Source organism: Lepidothrix coronata, unplaced genomic scaffold (genome assembly GCF_001604755.1).
Source record: "Lepidothrix coronata isolate B3197 unplaced genomic scaffold, Lepidothrix_coronata-1.0 Scaffold94, whole genome shotgun sequence".
In the NCBI taxonomy this organism is placed as follows: Eukaryota; Metazoa; Chordata; class Aves; order Passeriformes; family Pipridae; genus Lepidothrix; species Lepidothrix coronata.
Window position 1 is genome coordinate 2534867 of NW_016690274.1, and position 23908 is coordinate 2558774.

The 23908-nt window shown below is 41.5% G+C and overlaps 2 protein-coding genes across 7 annotated transcripts in view; both read right to left on the minus strand.

Moving 5' to 3' along the window:
- MTHFD1L (methylenetetrahydrofolate dehydrogenase (NADP+ dependent) 1-like) overlaps nt 1-9875 on the minus strand; it is a 147399-nt gene extending 137524 nt beyond the window's left edge. Inside the window, exons 1-7 of the mRNA XM_017821966.1 lie at nt 9828-9875; nt 8751-8858; nt 5349-5399; nt 5218-5271; nt 3589-3713; nt 2386-2486; nt 1114-1238 (exon numbers count right to left, since the gene is read on the minus strand). Of these exons, the coding sequence (XP_017677455.1) occupies nt 1114-1238; nt 2386-2486; nt 3589-3713; nt 5218-5271; nt 5349-5399; nt 8751-8858; nt 9828-9875 (612 nt within the window). The remainder of the gene's footprint in view (nt 1-1113; nt 1239-2385; nt 2487-3588; nt 3714-5217; nt 5272-5348; nt 5400-8750; nt 8859-9827) is intronic.
- A 1760-nt stretch (nt 9876-11635) lies between these two features.
- The window catches only part of PLEKHG1 (pleckstrin homology and RhoGEF domain containing G1), a 131112-nt gene continuing 118839 nt past the window's right edge, over nt 11636-23908 (minus strand). For all 6 annotated transcript variants that reach the window (XM_017822058.1, XM_017822057.1, XM_017822061.1 and 3 more), the window contains 8 exons: nt 22075-22108; nt 20972-21067; nt 19688-19726; nt 19232-19254; nt 18174-18392; nt 16912-17034; nt 14448-16113; nt 11636-13486 (listed from right to left, as the gene is read on the minus strand). In XM_017822058.1, the coding sequence (XP_017677547.1) occupies nt 12384-13486; nt 14448-16113; nt 16912-17034; nt 18174-18392; nt 19232-19254; nt 19688-19726; nt 20972-21067; nt 22075-22108 (3303 nt within the window). In that variant the 3' untranslated portion in view covers nt 11636-12383. The remainder of the gene's footprint in view (nt 13487-14447; nt 16114-16911; nt 17035-18173; nt 18393-19231; nt 19255-19687; nt 19727-20971; nt 21068-22074; nt 22109-23908) is intronic.

The following is a 23908-nucleotide window of genomic DNA, read 5'->3' on the forward strand; positions in this document are numbered from 1 at the left end:
GCCCTGGACTAATGTGCACTCCCACAGCCAATATCTGAACCCCGCTGCACATGCCCCAAGGACAACGCATTTGGGACTAAGGAACAAAATGAGAAGTTTGACAGGAAGTCATACCAACTTCTAAGTTGCAGCTAAAGGCTCTGCAAAAAGCAACCAGGGAGACCATGTAAATTAAATCCCTTGGGTTAAGGCTCTTGAATTTCTTTGAATCCTTTTACAGTTCTCTTCAAAGATAAAGACTGGGATCTTTCTTGTCCCAAAAGATGCAGTATTTGCAAACCTTTAAGACACAAATTCAACGACAGTAATTTCACACAGATGACAATATCACAGGACAAGAAGAAAGAGGGCATTTCTCCTGGAGAAAGTAAAAGGGAGAGCTAACACATTTGTTTTTAAATTCATTCTCTAACAGCTCCTTGTGTAAAATAATGAAATTACAGCAGCTGCTATTACACGTAATACTCACAGAATCAAAGAATCAATTAGGTTGGAAAACATCTGAGATGATTGAGCCCAAGCTACGACTGAACACCACCATTTCAACTAGACCATGGTACTAAGTACCACACCCAGTCTTTCTTTAAACACCTCCCTGGACAGTCCATTCCAATGTCTAATCATCCTTTCTGTGAAGAACTTCTTTCTAATGTCCAACCCCAGTGCAGCTTAAGAGTGCATCCTCTTGTCCTCTCACTAGCTGCCTGGGAGAAGAGGATGATTCCCCACCTGGCCACAACCTCCTTTCAGGTAGTTTTAGAGAGTGTTAAGGTCACGCCTGAGCCCTCTCTTCTCCAGACTAAACACTCCCAGCTACCTCAGCCATTCCTCATAAGACTTGTGCTCCAGATCCTTCACCAGCTTCATTGCCCTTCTCTGAACTCTGGTAGAGGGTAGAGGCCAGTATTTGTACCATTTCTGAGCAAGCAGGAAGGAGAAAAGATCCTAACCCACACTGGCTACCAGCAAGACCCAGTGCCACCTGTGACTGCAACAACAAGTCTCCCTCTTGGCAACAGCAACGTAGGGGAGCAGTGCCAGGGGAGCAGCTGACAGGGATGCCCGGATAGTGTGGATGCAGGATGACCCTCATCATCATGATGAAGCACTCACCTCATTCTGCAGCTGTGGGGCTTTCCACGGGCAGCTGACGATCACTGCTCCCTCCCTCTGCAGCACGCTCTGCAGGGCAGCACCCACTGCCCCACCAGCTCCCACCAGCAGCACCGTCTTTCCACCTGCACAACACAAGGCAAGTTGTTCAGCCGCCCTCAACTGCAAAGGCACAAGCACCAGGCTCCACCGGGCACAGAGGACATGGACCTCTGCTCTGACCAGGCCACTTGCTGCCGAAGGCCTCCAGAAGTGCCAGCAAAGCGGCTCACGACAGGACAGAGCTGTGTGCCTGCACAACCACAGCAGCTGTGGCAAGTCTTTCGGAGCCCATGCAGTGACACAAACCACAGGTTTTAAGTTGTTTCCTGGTAACTTCCCAAATTCTAGTAAGCAAATACTACTCTTCTGGATTTCTGGTACTCATTCATGGCGAGGCTTCGCGAACGAAGATTTGGGAAGGCTCTATCCACATTTGCTACAGGCACGTTGATGGCTTATGAGGCCAATACGTGACAGACAAATCCGATTGCAAAAGGCGCAGCAGAAAGACTCCTTAGATGGTGTATTCTGCAATACACGGTTCTTTTTGCGCTGCCTTTTTTCCTTGAGAGTGATCCTACGTGTGTTTTCGAAGGAGACAGCTGCGTTATAGATGGTACTACTCTTCTGGTATTTTGCACAAATTCTTTCATTCTCAGTTGTTACTAAGTACATTTGACCTAGCGTTTACAGTTCTGTTACTGAAATCCTCATTTCAACACTTACGAATTTTTGAGAGAGAGATAACTTCTGACACAGTGCCTTAAACTAACAGCGTCTTCATATATTGTAAACCCGCTTGTTGAAATCTGCCATTTCAGTGTCAGCATTTACGCAACAAAACCCAAACCAAAAGATTTGCTCAGCAGCAATTTACAGGCAGACCTGAGTTTCCCCAACGGTTCACACTAATCAAAACTGTCAAGTGAAACACCCAAGTAAGGTTTATATTTTTCATTTGGAAGACTCATGTCTTGTGCAGCTTTAGTGAGATTAAATCTGCTGATGGCAGCTAATCCCTACCTAATATCTAAAACCTGTAGGACTGAGACCCATTTCTGCAAATGCTACATTCAGATCTCACTGAGGCTCCTCACTAGCAGGAGACAAATATAAGTCAGATGGGAATTCAACACAAACTAGAAAACACAATTTGACTCCCAGTCAGGATTAAAACTGAGAAAAATAATTATGCTAAAATTAATTCATGTTTATGATAGTAGTACTCACCTAGATTTTCAAGAAGCTCCATCACCGCACACACTGTAGGAGGAACTAGACAATCATAGACATCACCACATACTAAGTGTCCTAGGTTTACACTGGATAATCTGCAGTGGAAAAACATAGCAATTTAACAAAAAAGAAGTTTGTGTAAAATAAATCCTCAGTAATGTTTGTAACATGGCTAACAGCTAATCCCATGAGCAAACACATCTCATAAAAGCAAATCCTTTGATAGTCATGTACTGCAGCTAATTTGTATCATCCCAAATCCCAGTTAGACAAACACTGAGCCTCAAGAGAGGCCAGGAAAGGGATCTCTGAGTTTGAATAAGTAACACGATCCCACGATACACAGGCAGTTCTTTACTTGTCATGATGGGCTACCCATGGCACATTGGGCCAAAACACCTCAGTGGCTGCAGTGAGACCAGACCAGTGCTGCCAAAGCCAAGCCAAGCCAGAGGCAGCACATCCTTCTGGGCTCAGGCTGGCTCAATGGGGGCAACTCAAGTGTTTCCACACAGCACTGCATTCTCCCTCATACACAAGGATGCTCCAAATTTTCCATTTTCTGCATCTCCAGTACTCCAGACAATGGAAAGCTAACTGCTTTGAAAGATTTTCGGATTTTTTTTGTGACATTAAAAAAAAAGTGAAAGGGTTAAAAAATCCGGTAATAGTCTGCAGTTGAGAGTAGGAAGGCTGCAAGAGCAGCAAGATGGCAACTCAAGACACCTAAATTAGACCAGTGGTCTCTTCAGAGAGAGACACTGATCAGAAAGTTGTGTTAATGAGTCCAAACTATAGCCTACTCTCTCACCATGAGAGAGTGCTGTAAGGAAGTAAAAACCTTCTCTGCAATTTTTCCATCAATCCTTCTTGTGAAAATTCAGCACTTTGTGACTACCATTTTCATGACTGAAGTACTGAAATACCTTAAGTATCATCAGTAAATCACAACCTCAGTTTTTATTTTTTGAAAAGACCATGTCCTGAATATACATTATGTAAAGATTAAAAAGATAATGATCAAAATTACTTCAGCAGAAGACTTCTCACTGATTCAGAGGCATCTTTTATCACTACTCAATAGCACAGCTAGACACATTAACTGAAAAATCCATTAACGATAAGCACGGGGAAAATTGATTTTACAGAGCCATCAGCCTCATGTCTGCTGATATTATTTCTCTGTGCTTCACTTACCCATCCACATCCTTCTCTGGTTTCACAGCATTTAATACCTTACTGCTACATAAGCTTTCTGGGAGGTCAAGGGCAAGGCCCTGCACGTTAGGATCCTCATTAAGTCTCAAGATTTCACTGACAATCTAGGAAGTTAATAAAAAGCATTAAAAATCAGAACAACAGTTAAAAGGAGAATTTAGTTAGAAGGGGGTAAAATCTGTATATTTTTTTAAAATTACTTCAGGGCCACCTTTGCTTCCCTTGCATATTACTGCAACTTCTAAATGAAAAAGGCAAAAACCTGCTTTCCTCGTTTTATATTTCCATGGCTTACCAAATTACCTGACTCTATGCTAAACATCTTGCAAAATAAACACAAATTATGTGACATTATGCTGCCAAAAGCATTTGCTCTTTCATCATTCCAAATCTCAGCAAAAGCTCATTACTGTAACAGCTTCAGCAGATGTTTTAGAAACAAGACACCTTCGCTAAAATGTAGTTCGAAATTGGACTAGATCACGTCCCAGCACAGAACATGGATAAAAAGTTGTAACACAAAAAAAAACAAATTCTACAAGAGAATTAAACCAGCATATATCATTACCAATTTTCCTTCTCAAAACACCCTCATCCTAAGAGCTGACAATTGTCTGGTGAAGTATTGTTATGTTGAAAAGGTACTGCACAAAAGTTTAAGAATTTCAAATTCTGAACCAGATGCAAGTTCAAGTTGTTTATAATTGGTCACATTTGACATCTGAGACTGTACTAGTTTTTCTTGATTACTTACTCTCTAAACTGTGTTATTCAGCAGATAAAACATATTTATCAACAACAAAGTGTATGTTCTTCATTTCAAAAGCCCATTCTTTTTAAATGGATATCTCACTATCCATAATCTACAAAACTTCACAGTAAATTACTCACAATGTACCTGGAAGCAGTTCTTGAGCTTACACTGCAAGCCAGTAACATTTTAAAAACAATACACAAAACTCCCAAGCTGCAGGATTCTCAGACTTGTGAAGTACAAGGAATCCAGGTGGAAACAGTGGCATCTTTTACTATACATTCCTTCACTGGTTTTACTTTCAGATGGTTTGCTATATTTAAAACATACTTGATATTAAGTGCTATGCCTTCAACAAGGTAAAGAATTCAAGCCCTCTAGTGATTTGGGGTGGATGTTTGTTTTTTAACACATACTTTAAATATTAAAAGACCAATAAACAGACAAATTCAGCTCCTTTCCCTCCCTGCCCCCCTCCAAAATAGTAAAAAAGTCCATTAATCTTTAATTTCCCCGAATAACTTGGGCAAGAACTAGGTACAGTCACAAGAGCAACTGCAGGAGACAGGATACATGTGCTGGTATGAGGGGATGCTGCAGTTAAACATCAGACACAAAAACAAAATGTTACTTTATTGATTCTGCCCCAGCTTGCCAGGGGACAGCAGACAAACCCATTAATTTTTTTCCCCATTCTTGCCAGTAAGGGAGATAATACTTGTTATTTGAACTAAGGCAATCCCAAACCTAATTTGAGTTAACAGAGGTCAGTCAAAGTAATAATTAGTGTCAGCAATAAATAGAAGTTTATGATAAAAGCAAAAAAGGAAGAGTCCTTCAGGTATTTCAATTACCTCATCCTTGCTGCTGCCTTCAGGGAGACAGATGTGAATAATGCGTAGACCAACCTGTCGAAAGAAAATACTTAAAATTACCAAAGGCAAGTAGTTCATGATTAATAACAGATGTATCAGCTAAAGCTTACCTCTTTGGCAAAGTTCTTGTTTGCTTCTTGAATCAAATGATCGTTATGTGCCTTCGGGAACAAAACAGAAACCAAGTTTTAAAATAATACATTTAAAAATGTGAGTACACTAATGCTCATAGGTCATCTACCGCCACCACCTACGACTTTTAGAACGCTTCCATCAACGCTGTCTCTGTACAATCCTAAACATCCATTGGTCAGATTATAAGACTAATATGTCTGTTCTAAAAAGGCAGCAGTTAAGAGTATTGAGGCCATGTTGCTGAGAACACAGCTGCGCTGGGCAGGGCACGTCTCCAGGATGATGGACCACCGCCTCCCTAAGATCGTGCTTTATGGTGAACTTGCCACCGGCTGCTGCAAGAGAGGAGCCCCGAAGAGAAGATACAAGGACTCCCTGAAAAAACATCTCAGCCTTGGCCATATTGATCAACATAACTGGTCTACTCCGGCCTCCAATCGGGAGGTCTGGAGACACACCATCTATAACGCTGCTGCTTCCTTTGAGAACGCACGCAGGATCACTCTTGAGGAGAAAAGACAATGCAGAAAGAATCCTGTCTTGCTGATATCACCTAAGGAGTCCTTCTGCTGTGCCTTTTGCAATCAGACTTGTCTATCTCATATTGGCCTTTTTAACCACCAGCGTGCTTGTAGCAAATGTGGGTAGAGCCCTTCCCAAATCTTCATTCGCAAAGCCTAGCCATGAATGAATGAAAAACACTAATGCATGTCTATGCAAAAAAGATAGTGATGATGTTTGTGTCTACTGGTATTGGAACAAATAAAAAGCCTAGTAATTCTAAGAAAGAAGCAGAAGGCCATCCCTATTATTCCCAAATAGTTCAAGACTGATGACAGTGAACAAAAGAGCATTTAAAAGGACAGGCTTCACAGTAAAGGGCAGCTCCTGTGTGGGAAGGAGGGTTTGCCCTCCATCCCCTTGCTCCCTCCCTGAACCGCCAGCATTCCTGGTACCGCACTACCAGCATCCCACTCCCCAAATCTGGCAGCTGGAGGTGAGTGGCAGCACAGAGGTTGCTGCAGTGGGAACACTGTGCAGAGCTCACACCGGGAAAAAGAGTCAGGTCAAAGGACAGCTCAGCAGCTGCTCCCCTATGCCAGTAAATGTGGAGCTGTACCCCCGTACTGACTGCTCAAGAGTTTAACTGGGATGGAGCAACTGGTGATACCACACTGTCGCCTGTAATGTCCCTAATGCTGCAGTACTGGCAGGTGAACAGTTATCTTGTGTGTGTGCAGAAACCTGCCCTGAACTGGCTCCTATCAAACCCATGGAACAGCACAGGTGAGGCCAGAGCTCAGGACATGGGCTGGCATAGCATAAGAGCAGGACAGGGGAATGCAGGGGATCACCGAGCTTTGTAGGGCAACAGCTCCACTGTTAAACAGGATCCTGATGCTACATTTTAGTTTTCAGCTTCAACAAAACTAAGCAGCACCCAACAATCTGTTGCAAAGATCCAACACAGGTTCAACATGAATAATAAGCAATGCAGGTATCAATCTCAGTATCAACTCAGGTTCAGTTGACTCAAGAGGAAAAGAACAGTCCTAAAAGCATTCCACAGCAGGCTCAGTCTACAAATCCTCATTCTCAGTACTTCTGAAGAGGTGGTGCCATGTGATGCCAACTGCTGTTACCCAGGAGTGATTGGCAAAGGAGATAATTTCACTGCCCTCCCTCTGCTCCTCTAGGTGCAATGAGGCATATGGGGAGCAGCATGAATCCTAAGGCTTTGCCCACATTACCTGGTAGAGCAGTGCACACAAGAGCATTTGTAGACTAAAGCAAGTCTTCTTTGTACCACCAAATACACATTTAGAATGAGCTCTGCTTCAGTCCTTACAACCAGACTAGAGCTAGGGTGATTGACAGCTGGAGAACATAGCTTGGCTGAATTTCACCCAGAAGGATCTGGCCACATGTTCCTACAGCCATGTAGGAACATGATCAAAACCATGATCAAAACCAAGTGGGATATACAGGGACAAGAGGGACAGCCCTTTCCTTGTGTCAGCATAAAACACACATGTTGCTATGCAGAAAACCAGACTTAGGGGACAAACGTGGTTGAAAGGAAGCCTCTTTAGACTTCTCAGGCTGAGGTCGCAGCTGGATCAGGCTGTGATCTCAGGCTGGATCACAGACCCAGTCCAGCTCATGGTACAACTGAATGAAGACAAAACAGGAGTGAGAAAAAACAGGTCACTGAAAAGATGAGTCACCACTTTTCTAGAAGTCCTTAAGCTTATAGCCTCGGAAGGTTTTGTGAAAACATTAAATGCAATTACCAGGGAGGGTAAGAGAAGGAAGAGCCTGTTCAGCCAGCCTCACTAGAAGACCTACTGAAATAAAGCTGTTGTTGCATTACTTAGATTCACTATGAGTACTTAGAAAACACTTACAGTTGGGTTTTAAAATTAAAACCTACTGGATCAGAGTTTCAGTGTGTGCCCACTCAAAACCAATGCCACTATCCTAGGAAACAGTACAAAGACATTTTGCCTGCATGGTTCTGGGTCCCACTCCGAATGACAAACATCCCTAGTTTCTTGGCTTTGAAACCTTAAGAAATCTAAAGAGCAACATCTTTCAGCTTTGCAGGGATAGCAATCCTCATCTCTGATTTTGATTGCCTGTCTGAAAGATGGCTGCCTGAGTGAGATGGAAAGGAAAGCTCTTCACAGCATTAGTAAAACAACAACTTTCAATTACTGCAAAATTCCTTCACATCACAAAGTGCTGCTGCTTCTACAGGATGTTGACACTTCACACAAGACACTTACTTCACTCGACCGGGGACTTTTCAGTATGGTTTTCCTCTCCTTAGAACATCAGTAACACAGTGATAAGCTGCAGCTGCCCAAAGGTAACAAGGCTGACAGGAAGCAATAGGGTCTTTCATTAACCCTGACAATGTTATTTCAGGGGTGGGAGGTGAAGGGACACCCACTGTTTTCAGGCTCATAAACGCTTTGTTCAGGATCGCAAAAAAAGCTTCCAGCTAAATAAAGGTTGAGGACAACCGCTTTAACACAACTATGCCAATCAACTTAGACGAGCTGTGAGAAAAAATTATCCATACTCACAGTGGGGAAGACTACATTAGCAAAAGGAGGAAAGGATAAAATCGTCCCTTTCTTTTGCAAAGCTTTCCCACAGTCTGAAGTTTGCTGTTGCTGTTTCAGAACTGAAGAAAAGGGCAATCTACAGTCTAGTGGAATTACCTCCTCCTATTGCTTTGCTTTATAATAAAGCAGATAATATTTTTTATAGAAAAACAATAAAAGTTACTTTCTGCATCATGTGTTTCTGAAGTCTCACACAATGAGTGGTAGCAAAGGAGATTCAGTGAGCACACAGAGGTACTTTACCTGAACAATGGCAAGTGTTGGCTCAAGCTGAGGGTTTTGTCTCTTAAGAGAGGCCAAGGATTTCTTTGCATTCTCAGTGATTTTGCTGCAACACAATAACAAGCAAATCTTTAACAAAAGAAACCTTCCTAACATTAGTCAGCAGAAACTTATGTTAGTCAGCAACATAACATAAATGCTTAGGCACATATGCTTTCAATCACCAAAATTATGGTTGGATGTAAACTCTGAGGGCTGGTGTTCAGCACATAGGTACAGAGAATTTTTTTTTTTTTACAGCTATTTGCATCATTGCACCGACATGCCCAAAACATTATAGCTAGACTGATCATTCATGAGAAGGCTTGTCCAGACCCACCACAGGAAGTGCACCAGGGAACCACCATCCTGCACTTTCCGTTCAGGTGGGTCCTTTGTTTCCATACCCTCGGCCAGGTGCAGAAGCCTTTACACCTGGGGCTGGCACAGCTTAACACCAGCCCCAAGAGCAGCAGACCATCCACTTTCATGGATGCCATTCAAAACCACTGGGAGAAGGGAGACAGAGGAGCTCTGTTTGCCACATTGCTTCTTGGAAAAACTGGTGACAGCCAGGCACTGGGAATGCTTTCTGGAAAAAATTTCTGGGTAAGTGTCTGTCGGCTCTCCTGTTACCTTTTGCACCTACAGATGACACTTAAACCAGCAGAGGAAGGAGAAGACCCCCAGAAACACGTCTGTGTGTTTGTTCCCCACAGCAAAGCAAGACAAACGGAGGAAAACACATCCTAAAGTGGATTTTTGATACCTCGCACCGTGCCCCTTGCAAAAGCCAACGATAAATTCATGCCGTGGCAAACTATCCCGGCCAAGGTTGAATCGGTGAGGCGGGGGGACGTGAGACACGTTCTTCCAAGAACTCATCTGCGCACAGCCTCACCTGAACCACCACTACATAACGGCTGCTGTGCTCGCTCTCAAAATGCCACAGAACCAAAAGCCATGGCAAAAAACAGCCCAACCGAGTGGTTCTGGGGGAAGGGGGGCATTTCACTACGACGGCCCCCAAAACCCACCTCAAAACCCAACCCGACGCACCCGGTCAGGAAGCATCCCCAAAATCCCCTTTACCACTCCTCCCTCCATGCTCACACCATCATACCCCCCCCTCCCCCGGTTGCATCAGCCGGCGCTGCCTCCCCACGTGCGCCTCTTACCGGGCGGCCGCCGCCGCGCCGCCACCCCGGGGGTGCCGCCCGCACAGCCCGCGGCTCGGCGGCAGCGCGGCGGGGAGCGCCGAGGCCAGGCAGCACCGCAGCGCCGCGCTCCTCATCCCTCCAGAGCGCTCCGGCAGCGGCGGTGCGGCAGCGGCGCCGGGACGGAGCGGGGCGAGGGGGCGGGCGGAGCTGAAGCGCCGCCTGCCCTCTCGCCCCGCTCCCCGCCCCGGCGCTCGGCCGCTTTCGCTTCCGCTTTTTTGCAGCAAAAAATCACCATCCAAGTCAACTCCAAACATCAGCTCCGACAGGGAGAACCCATCACCTCCCTCCCCCGCCCTCCCCAAGGAACAGCACCCAAAGCTTTTGCATACACAACGTTTATTAAAAATAGTATGAAATGGCCCCTGGGAGAAGTTACAATGCTAGTAGAAGTCCCTTTTTCTGTTTGTTTGTTTGTTTGTTTGTTTGTTTTTACCCCTCCCTCCCAACTCCACTGATTGCATGAGATGCGAGTTAAACATTCCCCTAAGCCGTTTAAACAAATCGACACGTGCGCGCGCATATTTACCTTCTATCCATATTTACAGTACTTTACAAGCTATATTAAATAAATACGGGCTCTGCTACACCTCAGCGTCTTAAATATGTACAACATTATTTCTCAGTCAGATTTTACTAGATACGGGTCCTATCACAGTGGATGTGCTGACTGTAACAAGTATCCCTGTGGTATGAGCTAGCAAGTACCATGACCAACCAGCCCTCAAAATAACAATTTCTAGCCAATGCAAGATATGTGTGGTAAATAATTTAATCCATTCTAATAAATTCAGGTCCTCAAATCTTAGTCGACAAGTAGTTAGCTGTACACTTCAGGTTTTCCTCATGGTAACCAACGTAGTAAACAGTCAGCTGTTCCAGAAGTACAGTGCTCTGTAGCTTAGGGGAGTGATAAGTGGTTAGTAAAAATAACATTTCTATGAAACTCCTTTGTATATTGATATGTTTAACTCGGTACTGGCTTTATCCATGTAATCTGAAGAATTTAAGCACCAAAACAGAACAACAGTCACACAAAATGATCAGTGTAGACGTATTTAGGCTCTCCTTTAAGTACAATGTTTTCAAGTAACAGAATCCAAAGCTGTGCAACAAAGATGACAAAGAGGAGTAAGTGCGCATGATATTGGAAAGCCTGTCTTTGCTCTAAATGGCAGCATTTATTCAATACATTATTTGCAAAATAATGGAATGTATTCTCATTTTTTAATCTACTATTATTGTACACAAATTGGATTAGAGTTAGCCCTGGTTGATTTAGCAAATACATCTTCTACCTCTCTCTGTCAGGAAGGGTTATTTCCCAGTACAGGAGATGGATGCCCTGGGGACGGCTGCTCATCACTCAACCACCAGTGTCACTGAACCACACTATGGGCTAAACATGCCCCATGATCAGTTTTTCACCCAAGCACCTGGTCAAGCCTCATTCTCTCACAGGGTTACTGACACTGGGACTTGAACAAAGGTCCAACAGGTCACAGCTACTTTGCAAACTCTCACACAGCAGCTTTCAACTGCTGGGTGCTGAGCTACATGATACTCAAATTTTCCTTGTGTGTCACAAACACCACCATCACTGGAGGTTCCAAAACTGGTCTAGTCCTCTTCACAAGCAGTGGAGCTCCCCTTCTATTGCCAGAATCATTCCCCAGATGAGGACTATGTCACATCCACAGCTTCTCACAAAAAGCCACCACTGCCTGTCTTCTGCTGACTATGCAGTTCCAGAAAGTAGAAGAGGCTATCAAGCACTAGGACTAGATTTTGTTTAAAATGTAAGAAGCTTGTTGTAAAGTAATATAGCATATGCATTGGTCCCACACACTTGGAATCTGTCTGATGAAAAGTAACGTGCAAAAAAGTATGTGCAATTATGCACATTGTCTGTTGGTGTAATCACCAGAACCCTCCTCAGAAATCTGCCCAGCCACAGGAGCAGCTACTCAGCTAAATGCTCCTGTATTGTAGGCAGAGTACTCACGCAGGTATTCTGGAGGCAGAACATTGGAAACCAACTGGAAAGTCCAAATACTAAGGTTTCCACATGATAAAATGCTTTAAGAATCAAATGGTATCAGACCTGGTTCGATGGTAAGAATGAGGTGGTTATGACACCTAACAAGGGAAGAGATCCAATACGAGATGAGAAGTCCACCTGCGCTCCAGAGAGGGACTCCAGACAGTGCACATATGGCCTTTTTTATGTTCAGTATTCTAAACCACTTTAAAAAAGATACAGTTCACATCTATTTACAATATTATTGTGATACAATGCCTGATTGTGTAATATTGTGGAAATACATGATGCCAGTACTGATTGTCCTAGTTATACTCTGTCATAATAAGGCAGTACAGCCAGAAATTATTGAAAGCATCAAGCAAAGCTACTTGAACTGAGGCACTGAAATTTTTCCCTTAAAGACTGTACAATATTCTGCTGATTAGGAGACGGTACCCTCCACAGGTAGTCATTCAGTTTATCTGAATCACTATATGCAGTCAGATATGGGGTAAGCGCCTGTTTGCTGTTGGCAGACTTTGCAGGAGTACAGGAGACAGTTTTGCCACAGAGCGTTTCAGAAGGAACAGCGTCTGCATTACGCAGTTTAGGATCTGATTTCCTTGTTTGGTTCTGAGAAGTCTCCAAGTCAGATCCCTCATCTTCAGACTTTATTTCAACATAGTCATCATCATCCCCTTCTCCTTCTTCAGAATCTTTGAAATTCGAAAAATAGTTCTGAGTGGCCATCTGTGCTGTCAGAGGGGAGGCCCTGTTTACTCTCAGGACTTTTTGAGAATCCTGCAGAATTATATCTGAACAGTTTTCAGGGATCTGCTTTCTCATCTCCGGCCCTGTACATGCTGAAGCAATACCAGGACTTTGATGATTGTTGAATCGGAAGTTCCTATTCAAATGGAGCTTTTTCTTGTCAATTTCATTAGTATATACAATTGATTCTCCAGACCTGTTGACCACAATTGAGGAAGATGACTGCGACCTACTGTATGCCTGTGGTTTTACATTGCTTACTCTCCTCCCAAGTGAATTATAGATGTGATCTTGATGTAAATTCTCTTTGTTCGGTTGGCTTATAATGGCACTCCACCTCTGCGCAGGGACATGTAAACGGTTAGAAATCTGAAGGGAAGGCACCGATCCAGCTGAAAGCAACTGCTTTGAATTACTTTTTGTACCAGCTTCTGTATATGAGTTCTTAGACTTCGGGTTTTGGGATTCAGACCATGGAGAGAAGTCGGCCAGCTCGCCGTTACTGTATGTAGAATGCAAAAGCCAATCTTCTGCTCTTGGGCATTCACTGGCAGGCTGGGAATGAGGAGGTGATGTGGCCACAGGTGTGGAAAACCTCCCAGCTGATGGCTCCTGAGGAGTGGCCCAGGCTTCCTTTTGGACCTTAGGAGTACTGTCTCTAAAGACAATTTGGTCATAAAGCTGGGAATACTCAGCTATTCTGGCACCTAGAAAGGAGAGAGAATACACTTAGCAGAGACAAGGAATCCATTCCAACTAATCATGTGAAAATTTAAAAATCTCAAAATGCTCAGTATCAGTCAAGAGAAGATCTTTCAAGTTGTGTGAATATATTCGGCCTCAACAAAGTAACATGAAACAATGGAGGCTGAAAGACCCTTTGCATTGCATTTCAGTACACTGTATTGAGAAAAAGAAACATAAAATATCTTGCTACAGTGAGCAGTCACGCAGGACACAATGCAGCCCATAGTTCCAACAATATGCTGCTTGTTTCATATTAAAATGGAAAATAACATTCTAAAAATGGCCTGGTAAATAAGATATTTAGGGACTTTTATAAATATCACAAGAAGGCAAGAATGACACTCTAGTGCCTGGAGTCTGCTGGCTCCATATTCTCAATTTGTTTCAATTGACCATGGACAAAAATAGTTCCAGAACTCTTGCATATCCATGACTTTGCACATTGACAGAACAAGACCATCACCTCTTTCTTATCTAACCCCATTCCTTGTGCTTATGGGTGTGATTGTGGATGGTATCTGAGCAAATGTACATGACTTGTTAGATGGTGAACCACCTTGAAAATAAACAATTTAGTCAAACTCTGAAGATCACACTATTAAAGAAAATAACTGCTTTTCTGTAAAGAGGCCAACAGTGCTTTGAGCATGATTTCTATTTCCAGTCTCAGTTTAATTGCTCTTTCCTGACACCACCCTGCTATTTCTTCCCATGGTTATCAAGCAATGACAAGAAATGAGATATAAGGGACTATTCATGTTAAAGCAGTCCCAGAAAACTCATCTCAGTGGTAACACAGAAAATATGATACTGATACTCAATGAATAAGGTGGGGAAAATTCATAATCTTCCAGTTCAGAACACAAAGTTCACTGAAAGTTACTCAAGAAATGTATCCGTGTAGAAACGTGTTTAACATACCAATAGCAGGACCCCCTTGTTTCTTTTCCTCCAGAATAGCAGCAAGATCTTTGTGTTTCAGTTTCTGTTGTCTGCTAGCTGGCTGTTCCTGCTCTGGACTTTTAACTTTCAAAAGCTGGTTAGCCTTCTTAATTTTTTGACTGTACTGCCTTGCCATCATAAAAACTCTGTTCTTTGTTTTATCCACAACAGCCAAGTCATTTTCCACACTCTCTGCACGCACATTGGACAGAACATTGTTGGCAGGTTCATACGGACTATCTACAAGAGGTATCTCACTGGAGTAGGAAGATCTGTTCAGACTCATAAAAGAGTTCTTGCATGGTGTAGTGTCTTCAAGCCTGAGATTCGCCTCACTAATGGTGGCAGCCCTGGGCTTCACAGTTTTAGGGAAAATAGGAGTTTCTGGCAGAGAGAGAGTAGACAGCGAATACTCTACATCTTTACTCAGTTCAGGTGTACTACCAGCATGCAGCCTTTCCTGCATATCATCTTTACAGACAGGAAAGGCTGCAAGGACACGGTCTCTTGTCTTTTCCTCATTTTTCTTGATATAGTTCTCCAGGTCATTCCAAATCTCATCTACTTCCTCTGAGAGTTTATCTGCTGCAGACTTATGGGACAGAGAATCAGAGTTGGAGGAGCTATCTACTAAGCTCAAATAGTCATTGTCAATGGGAACACGATGGTAAGGACTTTCATCTTCACTGAACTGGAGACTCTCTTCAGAAACAAAATGTTGTAGATTGTCACAATATGCAAAGTCTTTTTCCAAAAAACTCCTGCTTTTAGAGGTTTTTAAGGGGTCACATTTAAAATTCAATAGTGGTGTTTCTGGAAGCACTATGGTGTCATAGATGTTGTCTTCAACAATCCTGAGCTCATCCAAACTTGAAGTAGGTGCTTCTTTACTGAGTAGGATCTCCTCCCTACTAACACAAACGAAGGCCCTGTTTTGATTTGCTGTCCTCTTTTTGGATGGTGAATCTAAGCTGGTTTTGTTTTCAGCCTCATAGAGAGAGTCTCTAGCAGATCTCTGGGGACCACGGTGTGTCTCCTCCCTTCTCGTCAGACCCATCAGCTTTAAGTCGTCATAGCTTATATTATCATAAACATGCTCAATATCATCGATAGTCAACTCCTCTGAAGATTTGGGATATGCATTCCTACTGCTCACTTCTGCTATCTTCACTTCCCTTTGAGAACCACGCTCCACTATTTTACATCTTGTGCTGGCTGGACATGTGTTACTTTCACCAGCACTACTGGCCCGTCTGACAATTTTGTGATGAGTGGGGCTGGAAGTCTCGTTTTGATGCACTACCCCCAAATGCCAGCTGCATGGACGCCCAGAAGAACCCCTCCTTTCTCCACTGACAGCTGAGCTTGCATTGGACGTAGACAGTGGTGGTACAAACATTTGATAATCGTCCTCATCATCTTCATTCTCATAAGGTGGGCGCCGGCTGGGAAACAATGCCTGCCTGATCTGATGGTCCGTCCAGATGTTTCTGACAGAGGTACTTCCTCCCAGGATATTCATGATTAGTGAGTTGCTCTGGGTTGTGCTGAATTGTCTAGGAGACTGTGGCTGTCTAGCTGTGCAGGAAAATGGAAGGTCAGTATTCAGCTGGGTTGACTCTTCATCTGAGGGGTCCTTGGAGCTCTGTGAAGATTTCAAATTTGCAGGTAACATTAGCATATCCCTGCAATAATACAGCACTTCCCTCCATTCACAGAACTGTCATAGCACTAGTGGGTCCTGCAGCATAGAATCGTGTGCAGATGGACAGGGCAAGCAGGCTCCTCAATAGAGAGCCAGGGAACAACAATGGCAGTGCCAGACTACTTTGTCTTCTAATCCTTACCATGGCTCAGAGTTCACTCTTGGCATTTAATAAAATCTTACTTCAAATACAAGACAGTAGCTTATGTTAATGCATGAGTAATTAAAGGCAAATTTGTTTGGCAGGGGTTAGATTAAACCTTTTATGCTAACTCTGCAGTTTTACAGTTGGATTAGGCTAATCTGACTCTGGGCTTGTGCCAAAAGTTCTGTTCTCCTCCCTTTCCCCTTGCCTATAACCCTAGCAGAAAGAAATCTTATGGTCTTTAGCATATGCCACTGAAAATTTCTTTTTTCTTTTCAGAGTAAGTTTTCATCCAGATCTAATTTACAGCAAGGCCACATGCTTATGCCAACATGATGCTGCAGAGATTGCCAGAGGTTGGGAGAGAGAGGGAAAGATAATTCCTTTTGGCTTAAGTTAATGCTGATTGGTTTGGTTAGTTGTTTGTTTTCCCAGCCCCAAAAAGAACAGCCTTTCATCATAGAGATGAATATTTCAATGATATGAATACTAATACATTACATAAATTGTAAATTACGTACTTAGGTAAAGTAGATTTCTTTGACATATATATGATGCATAGCAAAATAGAAGTAAAAATAATAATTACAGACCTGCATTTCACACTTGTTGACATTAAGACTTCTCCGTTTTTCAACATTTTCAGCAGCTTGGCTATTAAGTCTTTTTCTTCCCCCTTTTGATTTCTGCAGTGAGTTTTGCTGTACTCCCTGTGACTTTAAAGAAAAAAAGCAGGGGAGAGGTAATAAAATCAGTTCTTTGTACAGTCTTGATCACAGGAATTATTAGCAGCTAAACAGGTCAGGGATCCACACTGGGAGATTAATAAACTCATGAGTCATCAGAGCATTGCCATAGCAATGATTCAGAGCCTAGAATATCTGTGAAAGTATTGTTGCCACATCTAGTACTAAACACTAAGCTACTAGTATACACTTTTTATGGTGGTATTCTTTTGGGCTTACTCATACTTTTGTACTTACTCATTCTTTTGTACAAGCAAGGGGAAGAACTACAAGACACTGCAGTACACTTATACAAGATACTATTTTGTCGAATATTTAAAATGCAAATAGTGTAATTTCAAAGAGGAAATGCACAGTAAGCTTCAAGAAATTTCAATAATTGGTTTGATATAATTAAAAAAATAAATGGACTGCACAAAGATATGACCTCAGTATCAACTAAACAAAATAAACTGAAAATCTAGATAATTTAATACAGGCCCATTTCAAAGTTGGGGTTTTAGTCTTTCAAAGGTACTATATATGTGCGGAAACATCATACAGACTGGGAAACACTACCTTCTGTGCAGTAGTAACAGATAAAGACTCTCATTTTCAGAAATTCTACTCAAACCTTTTCATATTTAAGTTTACACATTCCTAGCTACTGCCAGGAGCTCATAAATCAAGAAACATTACATCACCTGCAGCAGTGCCTGAATCTTAATATTCAAGTCCTTGCTTTGGAGACCTGAAGGCACTGTCTTTGCATGTGGCCTAAAAAGGTTTCTTTCATGGCATCAGCTGAAGAAGCAAGGAAAAGCCAGTTGTGTGCAACAGGTAAAAACAATAGCTTTCTGTCAGAACTAAGTTTGAGGACTGCAAAGGACTAAGTAAAATCTCGTTCAAGCAGTGGGAATTTCTCCCTCTCTGTAGTGGCTACTTTTACATCTTCTCTGTTAAATGCAAGAGAGTATTGTGTGAAGTCTAAATAAAAATATATCTAAGAAGAGAAAGGTGTAAACACTTGCAACGCATTCTTTCCTCATGGCTGTTTTACGGATAATTTTAATCTCTCTTCCATCCTCCCCAGGAAAAAATGATTTTATTTTTTCCCCTCTTTTTCCTACCTGTTCAGACTCTTCTTCATCATCAGCATCAATTTGTTCTGTAGCAGAAGTCTGAAGATTTTCGTCCTGGTCGCTGCTGTAGGCTGGTTCAATAGACTCTTGAAATTGGCTCTCCAGCTCACTGGATTCCAATGCAACCTTTTTCCTAGAATTCAGCAGGGCTTCACTTGATCCTAGTTTGGTGGCTTGAGATAATAGAGCTCCCTCAATACCAATCCGCTTAAAAAAAAAGCACCACAAAACTTTGATTAGAAGTTTATAGAGATACTATATTTTCGTAACACACTGTTTTACATCAGACTTATAGGAAATGTTTAAGCTACATTGAGTTAGCTGCACTGAAATGAGATTTATAAAGGCATAAGTACAACAAAATATATGCAAATCCCCACTTCCACCACCTCCCAAATCATGACCTTCAGTGTTATGGCATGACAGTGAAGTCATATCTAATGTACCCTGTTTATAAAACCTCCCCACACCCCCACTTTAAATTCCATTCTAAATAAAACCCTAAGACTCAAAATTCCACATGAGACTTTCCAACTGTACTGGTAACATCATTACAAATTCTTACAGGAAATGTACAAATTAGAAATGCTCATTTCTATCTGCTTAAGCTGCATCTGCTCTGTTTGATGATATGTCCGGATTTATATATACGATATTTATTTCAGAGTGAGCTGAAACTTTCCAGTCTTATTTAATAAACGCAGAGATAATATGCTCCGAAGAATAAACACTATCTTTATACATAGCACTTCCTTGATTCTAGTGGTATTTTTAAGTATTCTATAGCCCAGTAATTGATTGTATTGTATTATAAATCACAACAATATATGGATCAGTAATTTTTTCTTTATTAAATATTCCTGAAATAGTAAACTGTATTTCTATTGCTTTCATTCTAGTAATCCTATCTGAGATGCTAAATAACATTTATGGGTTTGTTTCCATTCTTAAAGTCAACACAACCAAGAAGATGCAGATTCTTCAGTAAATACTGTGCTTCAAATCAAATGAATGTGCTAAAACAAGAAATACAAGAAATGGCTTACCTTCTGCATATCTGGACTTATATCTGAAAACAGAAATAAGTAAATGATCAAACTGTTATCAGTTTTTGCCCATTTTAATGTGACACTAATATCCCAATTACAAATTTCCCAAGGGGTGTTGAAGGCAGCAGCAATTGAACAGACTATAGGGTCTCTGGTAAATCTCGTGCTGTCTGTTTTTTCAGAGTTCCACTTGAGGGCCTAATTTTGCAACACTGCTATGTTATGAGCAACCATTCACAACGGCCAAGACTGTCTGTGTTCAGTTGCTAGGATGTTTACACAAACCCCAAGTTTGGAAAAGCAGACATTAAACACCGATATTTTGTTTTCTTTTAAACTTCCTCCTCCCCCCTAATGTATTTAGGGACAGTTATAAGAAGAAAGAATCCATCTTTACTTGTTCTACAAAGTACAGAAGCACTAGGTCAATAAACAGTAGACAAAGTAGCTTACCATTTGATTTCAAAACTTTATGGACTCTAGATGAGGGTTCTGAAAATGATAAAAACAAGTTTAAGCACTCCAGCATTCCAAAGAAAGCTGGGAGCATCTTCACCAACTTTTTATAACATAGATATCAAAATTTAAGCTTCTGAGCCCATGAAATGAAGCCAGAATTTAATTTCTTTATCCCCCGATTTCCTCACAAAAAACCCCAAACTATTTCTTGAATGCCAAACCTACAGCTGTTACCAAAGAATATATATGTTTCTCAGTGCAATAGAAGCTGCCCTCCATACAACAAGGCACACATAAATTTTTATCCCATGTTAAGATTCCTGCTTTCAAAAGCCTTGGTCATCTCTGTTGTTACACTAAGTTGTTGAAGGTTTTCTGTTCGAAATATGTATGAGGTATCAACAACTTAAGAGGGCTTAAAAAGTGTAGGTAGCTGAACATTATATAGGAGGCCATTTGATCAGTATTTTGTATTATTCCTTTCACAAGCAGAGCAGCACCAATGCAATACTATACCTCAGAAACAAAGAAGATGCCTGAAACGTAATTAGAACTTGATTGTTTTTCAGACATAAATGCTGCTGTATGTTAAATCATTACATGTTAAATCATGTATGTTAAATATTACATCAATACCCTCATTGGTCTTGTTGAAGTCATTCCCAATAAACAGTGTTACACACTCCAAATTGGAAAGGTCTTTAAGTAGAAAAAGAGACAAACAGTGACTGCAATATGAAGTCACACAACTACAAAGACAGTAATGTCTTTGAGAGGAAACTAACAGTAATTATGGATATATGTTCAACCTAGAAGGACCCTCTAAAGTCAGCATAACTATTTCTCAAATCTCTATTATCCATAAGGCAGACATTACACTAAGTATAGATAGCAATCATGTTTTGAAATAACAAGCCTATCATAATCAGGATGGAATCACTTCTGAGACAAGTTACTGCGGAGAGGGGGGAATGTCAGATTTAAATAATGTGACTGGCTTTCTTTTATCCATTAGAAAGTACCAACTGTTCTTTGTGCATCCACCGTTATAAATGTAGGTTTATTACATTAAATGCAAAGAGCGGATAAAAACCATAAATCACAGAAACAACAAATAGTTAATAAGATGATTCACCCACATCTGAGAGATACTGTGCCATGTTAAATCTGCACAGTGTGCAGATTAAAAACTAATTGCACATGCCCAGCCTCACCCATCTCTAAACAGTCCTGTGTGGTTTTCCTTTTGTCATCTGGATGGTAAAGGAGTTTATTCACCTGATTTTCTTCTCACTCTGTGAGGAGCAGTGCCTTCCTTAGGCTGATATGATGATTTCATTTCTCCCTCAGGGCTATAGTGGAAGCCTGGGTGATCTGGGGAACAAGCAGAGGCACAAAGAATAAGAGAGTGACAAGGATGGCACTTCACATGCCTTGGCTCCCTTTAGAGGCAGTACCATCATCCCTTTATGACTGATATAGTGGCACCTCATCAGAACCTGGAGCAACACAAGCAAGATATGCTGCTCTAGGGTAGCTGTTAACCAGCCAGCCAGGGAAATGCTTTGCCCATGTAGTTGTGCCTGCCTCCAGATGGCTAACCCAGAAACATTTATCCACCACCATCGTGTTTGTTTGCCAGTTTCTCAGTCAGAGCCTTCCTGACCAACTCTACAACAACTGTGTAAATAAATAACAAGCCTGATATACTCCAAGACTTCCTCAGCATTTATATCCTAGGATTACTGTTCTCATTCTCCTACACTGCCAAGGATTATTGGTGTCATGAAGAGCTGAAGCATCTTGCACCAGTGAAGGCAGAAAGGAGAAGATGCAACAGTAGGGACTGTGCAGATGGGGCTGTGCTCAGAGCACAGACAGCAGCATCACGTGCTTTCCTGTGCTGGATTGTGGGACACACACAGATAAACTCTTCAGATGTAAGAAGACAAGCGTCACTATCCTCTAGTTGCAGGTTTGCCAGCATGAAGAAGTCATAGCATTGCTATGTACTTCTTCAAGGTGTGTTTGCATAATGCTAGCCCTTCAGTTCGTACTAGCCAGAAGAAGTTTATACTACAACACAGGAAAGATCACATACTTAGTCAGCATGGAGTAAGCAAAAGAGATTGGCCAGTGTTTACAGTGGGTCTTATTTGCCTCTTCCTTGCTCATCAGCTTGTTGGTTGCAGACCAGTCAGCCCAGTGCCTACAGAGCTCCACAGGATCTGCATCCAATTTTGCCTTTTCCAGCAAGGTCATAATTCAAGGAACGTAAGCCTGACCTTCTTCCATCTCAAATGAAACCGATAGCTAAAGCCAAACTTTTGAAGACAGTTTTATTATTTTTTTAAAACAAAAGTGAAAAAGAACCAACTCACGTATGGCATCCATTTCGAGAATTGCCTGCTTGGCCTGGAAGAGTAAAAGTAACAAATGAATGAATGAAAAAGTTAATCTGTTAGTAGCAGAACAAATTGCATTGCATAGTACAGATAGTACAGTGAGTTTATATGCAAATAATGGCAAGTTTATTTTTGAACTAATAAATATGGTTAGTAGCATTATTTTTTGGTTTGTATTTTTTTGTTTTTCTCTGTGTGTTGGGCATGTTACATATGTGAAGAAGAATTTTGCTGGCAGGAGCTTACCAGCCCAGAATTTAAAGCCATAGATCCATGTCTCCATATCCTGCTGAGATTAGCAAAAAACTGGCCCTAGTATTTGGAGTATAGTGCTCTGGAATATTTTTTTGGTGATTCACAGAACATTTCCTCCCTAAAAATCAAATAGTTTAACGCCCTTATTATTTTCTTACTCTGAAGTTGTTGGCACATAAAATGCTATCAACCTTCCTTCAAGAGTTTCCTTGAGGTAAAGCTATTAAAAAAGAACAATCATAATTCGGCTCAAGTGAGACTGAAGCAGGATAAAAAGTACTTCATGATTGCTTAAACTTTTCCCCCTTTTTGACAGGAAAAAAAAAATCTGAATGTTTTAGCAAGCGTATCAGCTAATAAGTAAGAAAATAAACTAAACTGAAACACCACATCTAACCTGCCCTTCTAGAAGTGCAGTTCAGTAATTTTCCACCGGGCGTCACATGTGGACTACTGTTAAATTCTCCAAAAGCTGGGCAGAGAGAAGCCTCACAACTACCAACTACCGGTTTGTCAGAAACAAAATAAAATAAAAAAATGTGCAGCTAATCACAGAGATTTATTTTGTTAGACTTTTCCTTTCTAAAGTGCCATTATTTCTCAGAGCAGAAAATATTTTTAGTTATGCATTTCTTCCACAGATTAAAAAAAAAATCGAATAAGAAGTAAGAAATCAATTTGATACAAAAGCTGAGATCAAGCTACAATTTTTTTATTTTTTTTTACAACCTAATAAGTTGCAGCGATTATTTACATTGTAAGGATGGATACTAGCATAAATATTATACTTTCAATAGACTTTGTCAACAAAGAATTAAGAGGAGAACTAGCACTAGGAATTGATAGAGCTTTTTTCTCCCATAATTCTCTTTTTGTTGCACTGTTGAAAATGAGAGTTAGTATAGTACAGTGCACACATCAGTCACAGTTAACATTTTTTAGCAATTACAGCAAAAAACTCAGTGAAAAAACAGTAGGGGAAACTTAAAAACCAACCATAAACTCGGTGTGAAAGAAATCCTGTTTCCACATGAGTCAGTGGCTGCTGTGTCTTGGCAAGAGCTAGCAAGGCTTAACCTCCTCTGAGAGGTGGTATATGTTACACTGGGAAGCATCACCTGAAGCTCTAAGACTGGATTTCATAAATAAAAGGACCAAATTTCCTTATTCCAAGATATTATAGCTATGAACATGGTATTGGTGCCTCATTTTCTCTAGCATAAAGCTTGCTAGCTATCTTACAAAAAAGGGCCTAGATGTCCCAGCTAAGGATGCAGGGTTCAGGATGGGTGTGTGTAGTTTTCAAATAAAGTGTGTGCTGCCAACAGTTTCACTGCTATGATACTGAACCAAGATCAATTAAAATTAGCTTGGTAACATCTACACATGCTGTAATTGATGCATCTTGGTGTTCTGCAGACAGGCAGTATCAAGCTAAGATATACTCCTATAGTCAAGCTTTCTGACACTGCAGTTACGTTACTTATGTCTTAGCAGACAAATGCTGCTCACCCAGTTCAGTTCTTCTACTTCTGTACCAATCCCTGTAGATAAT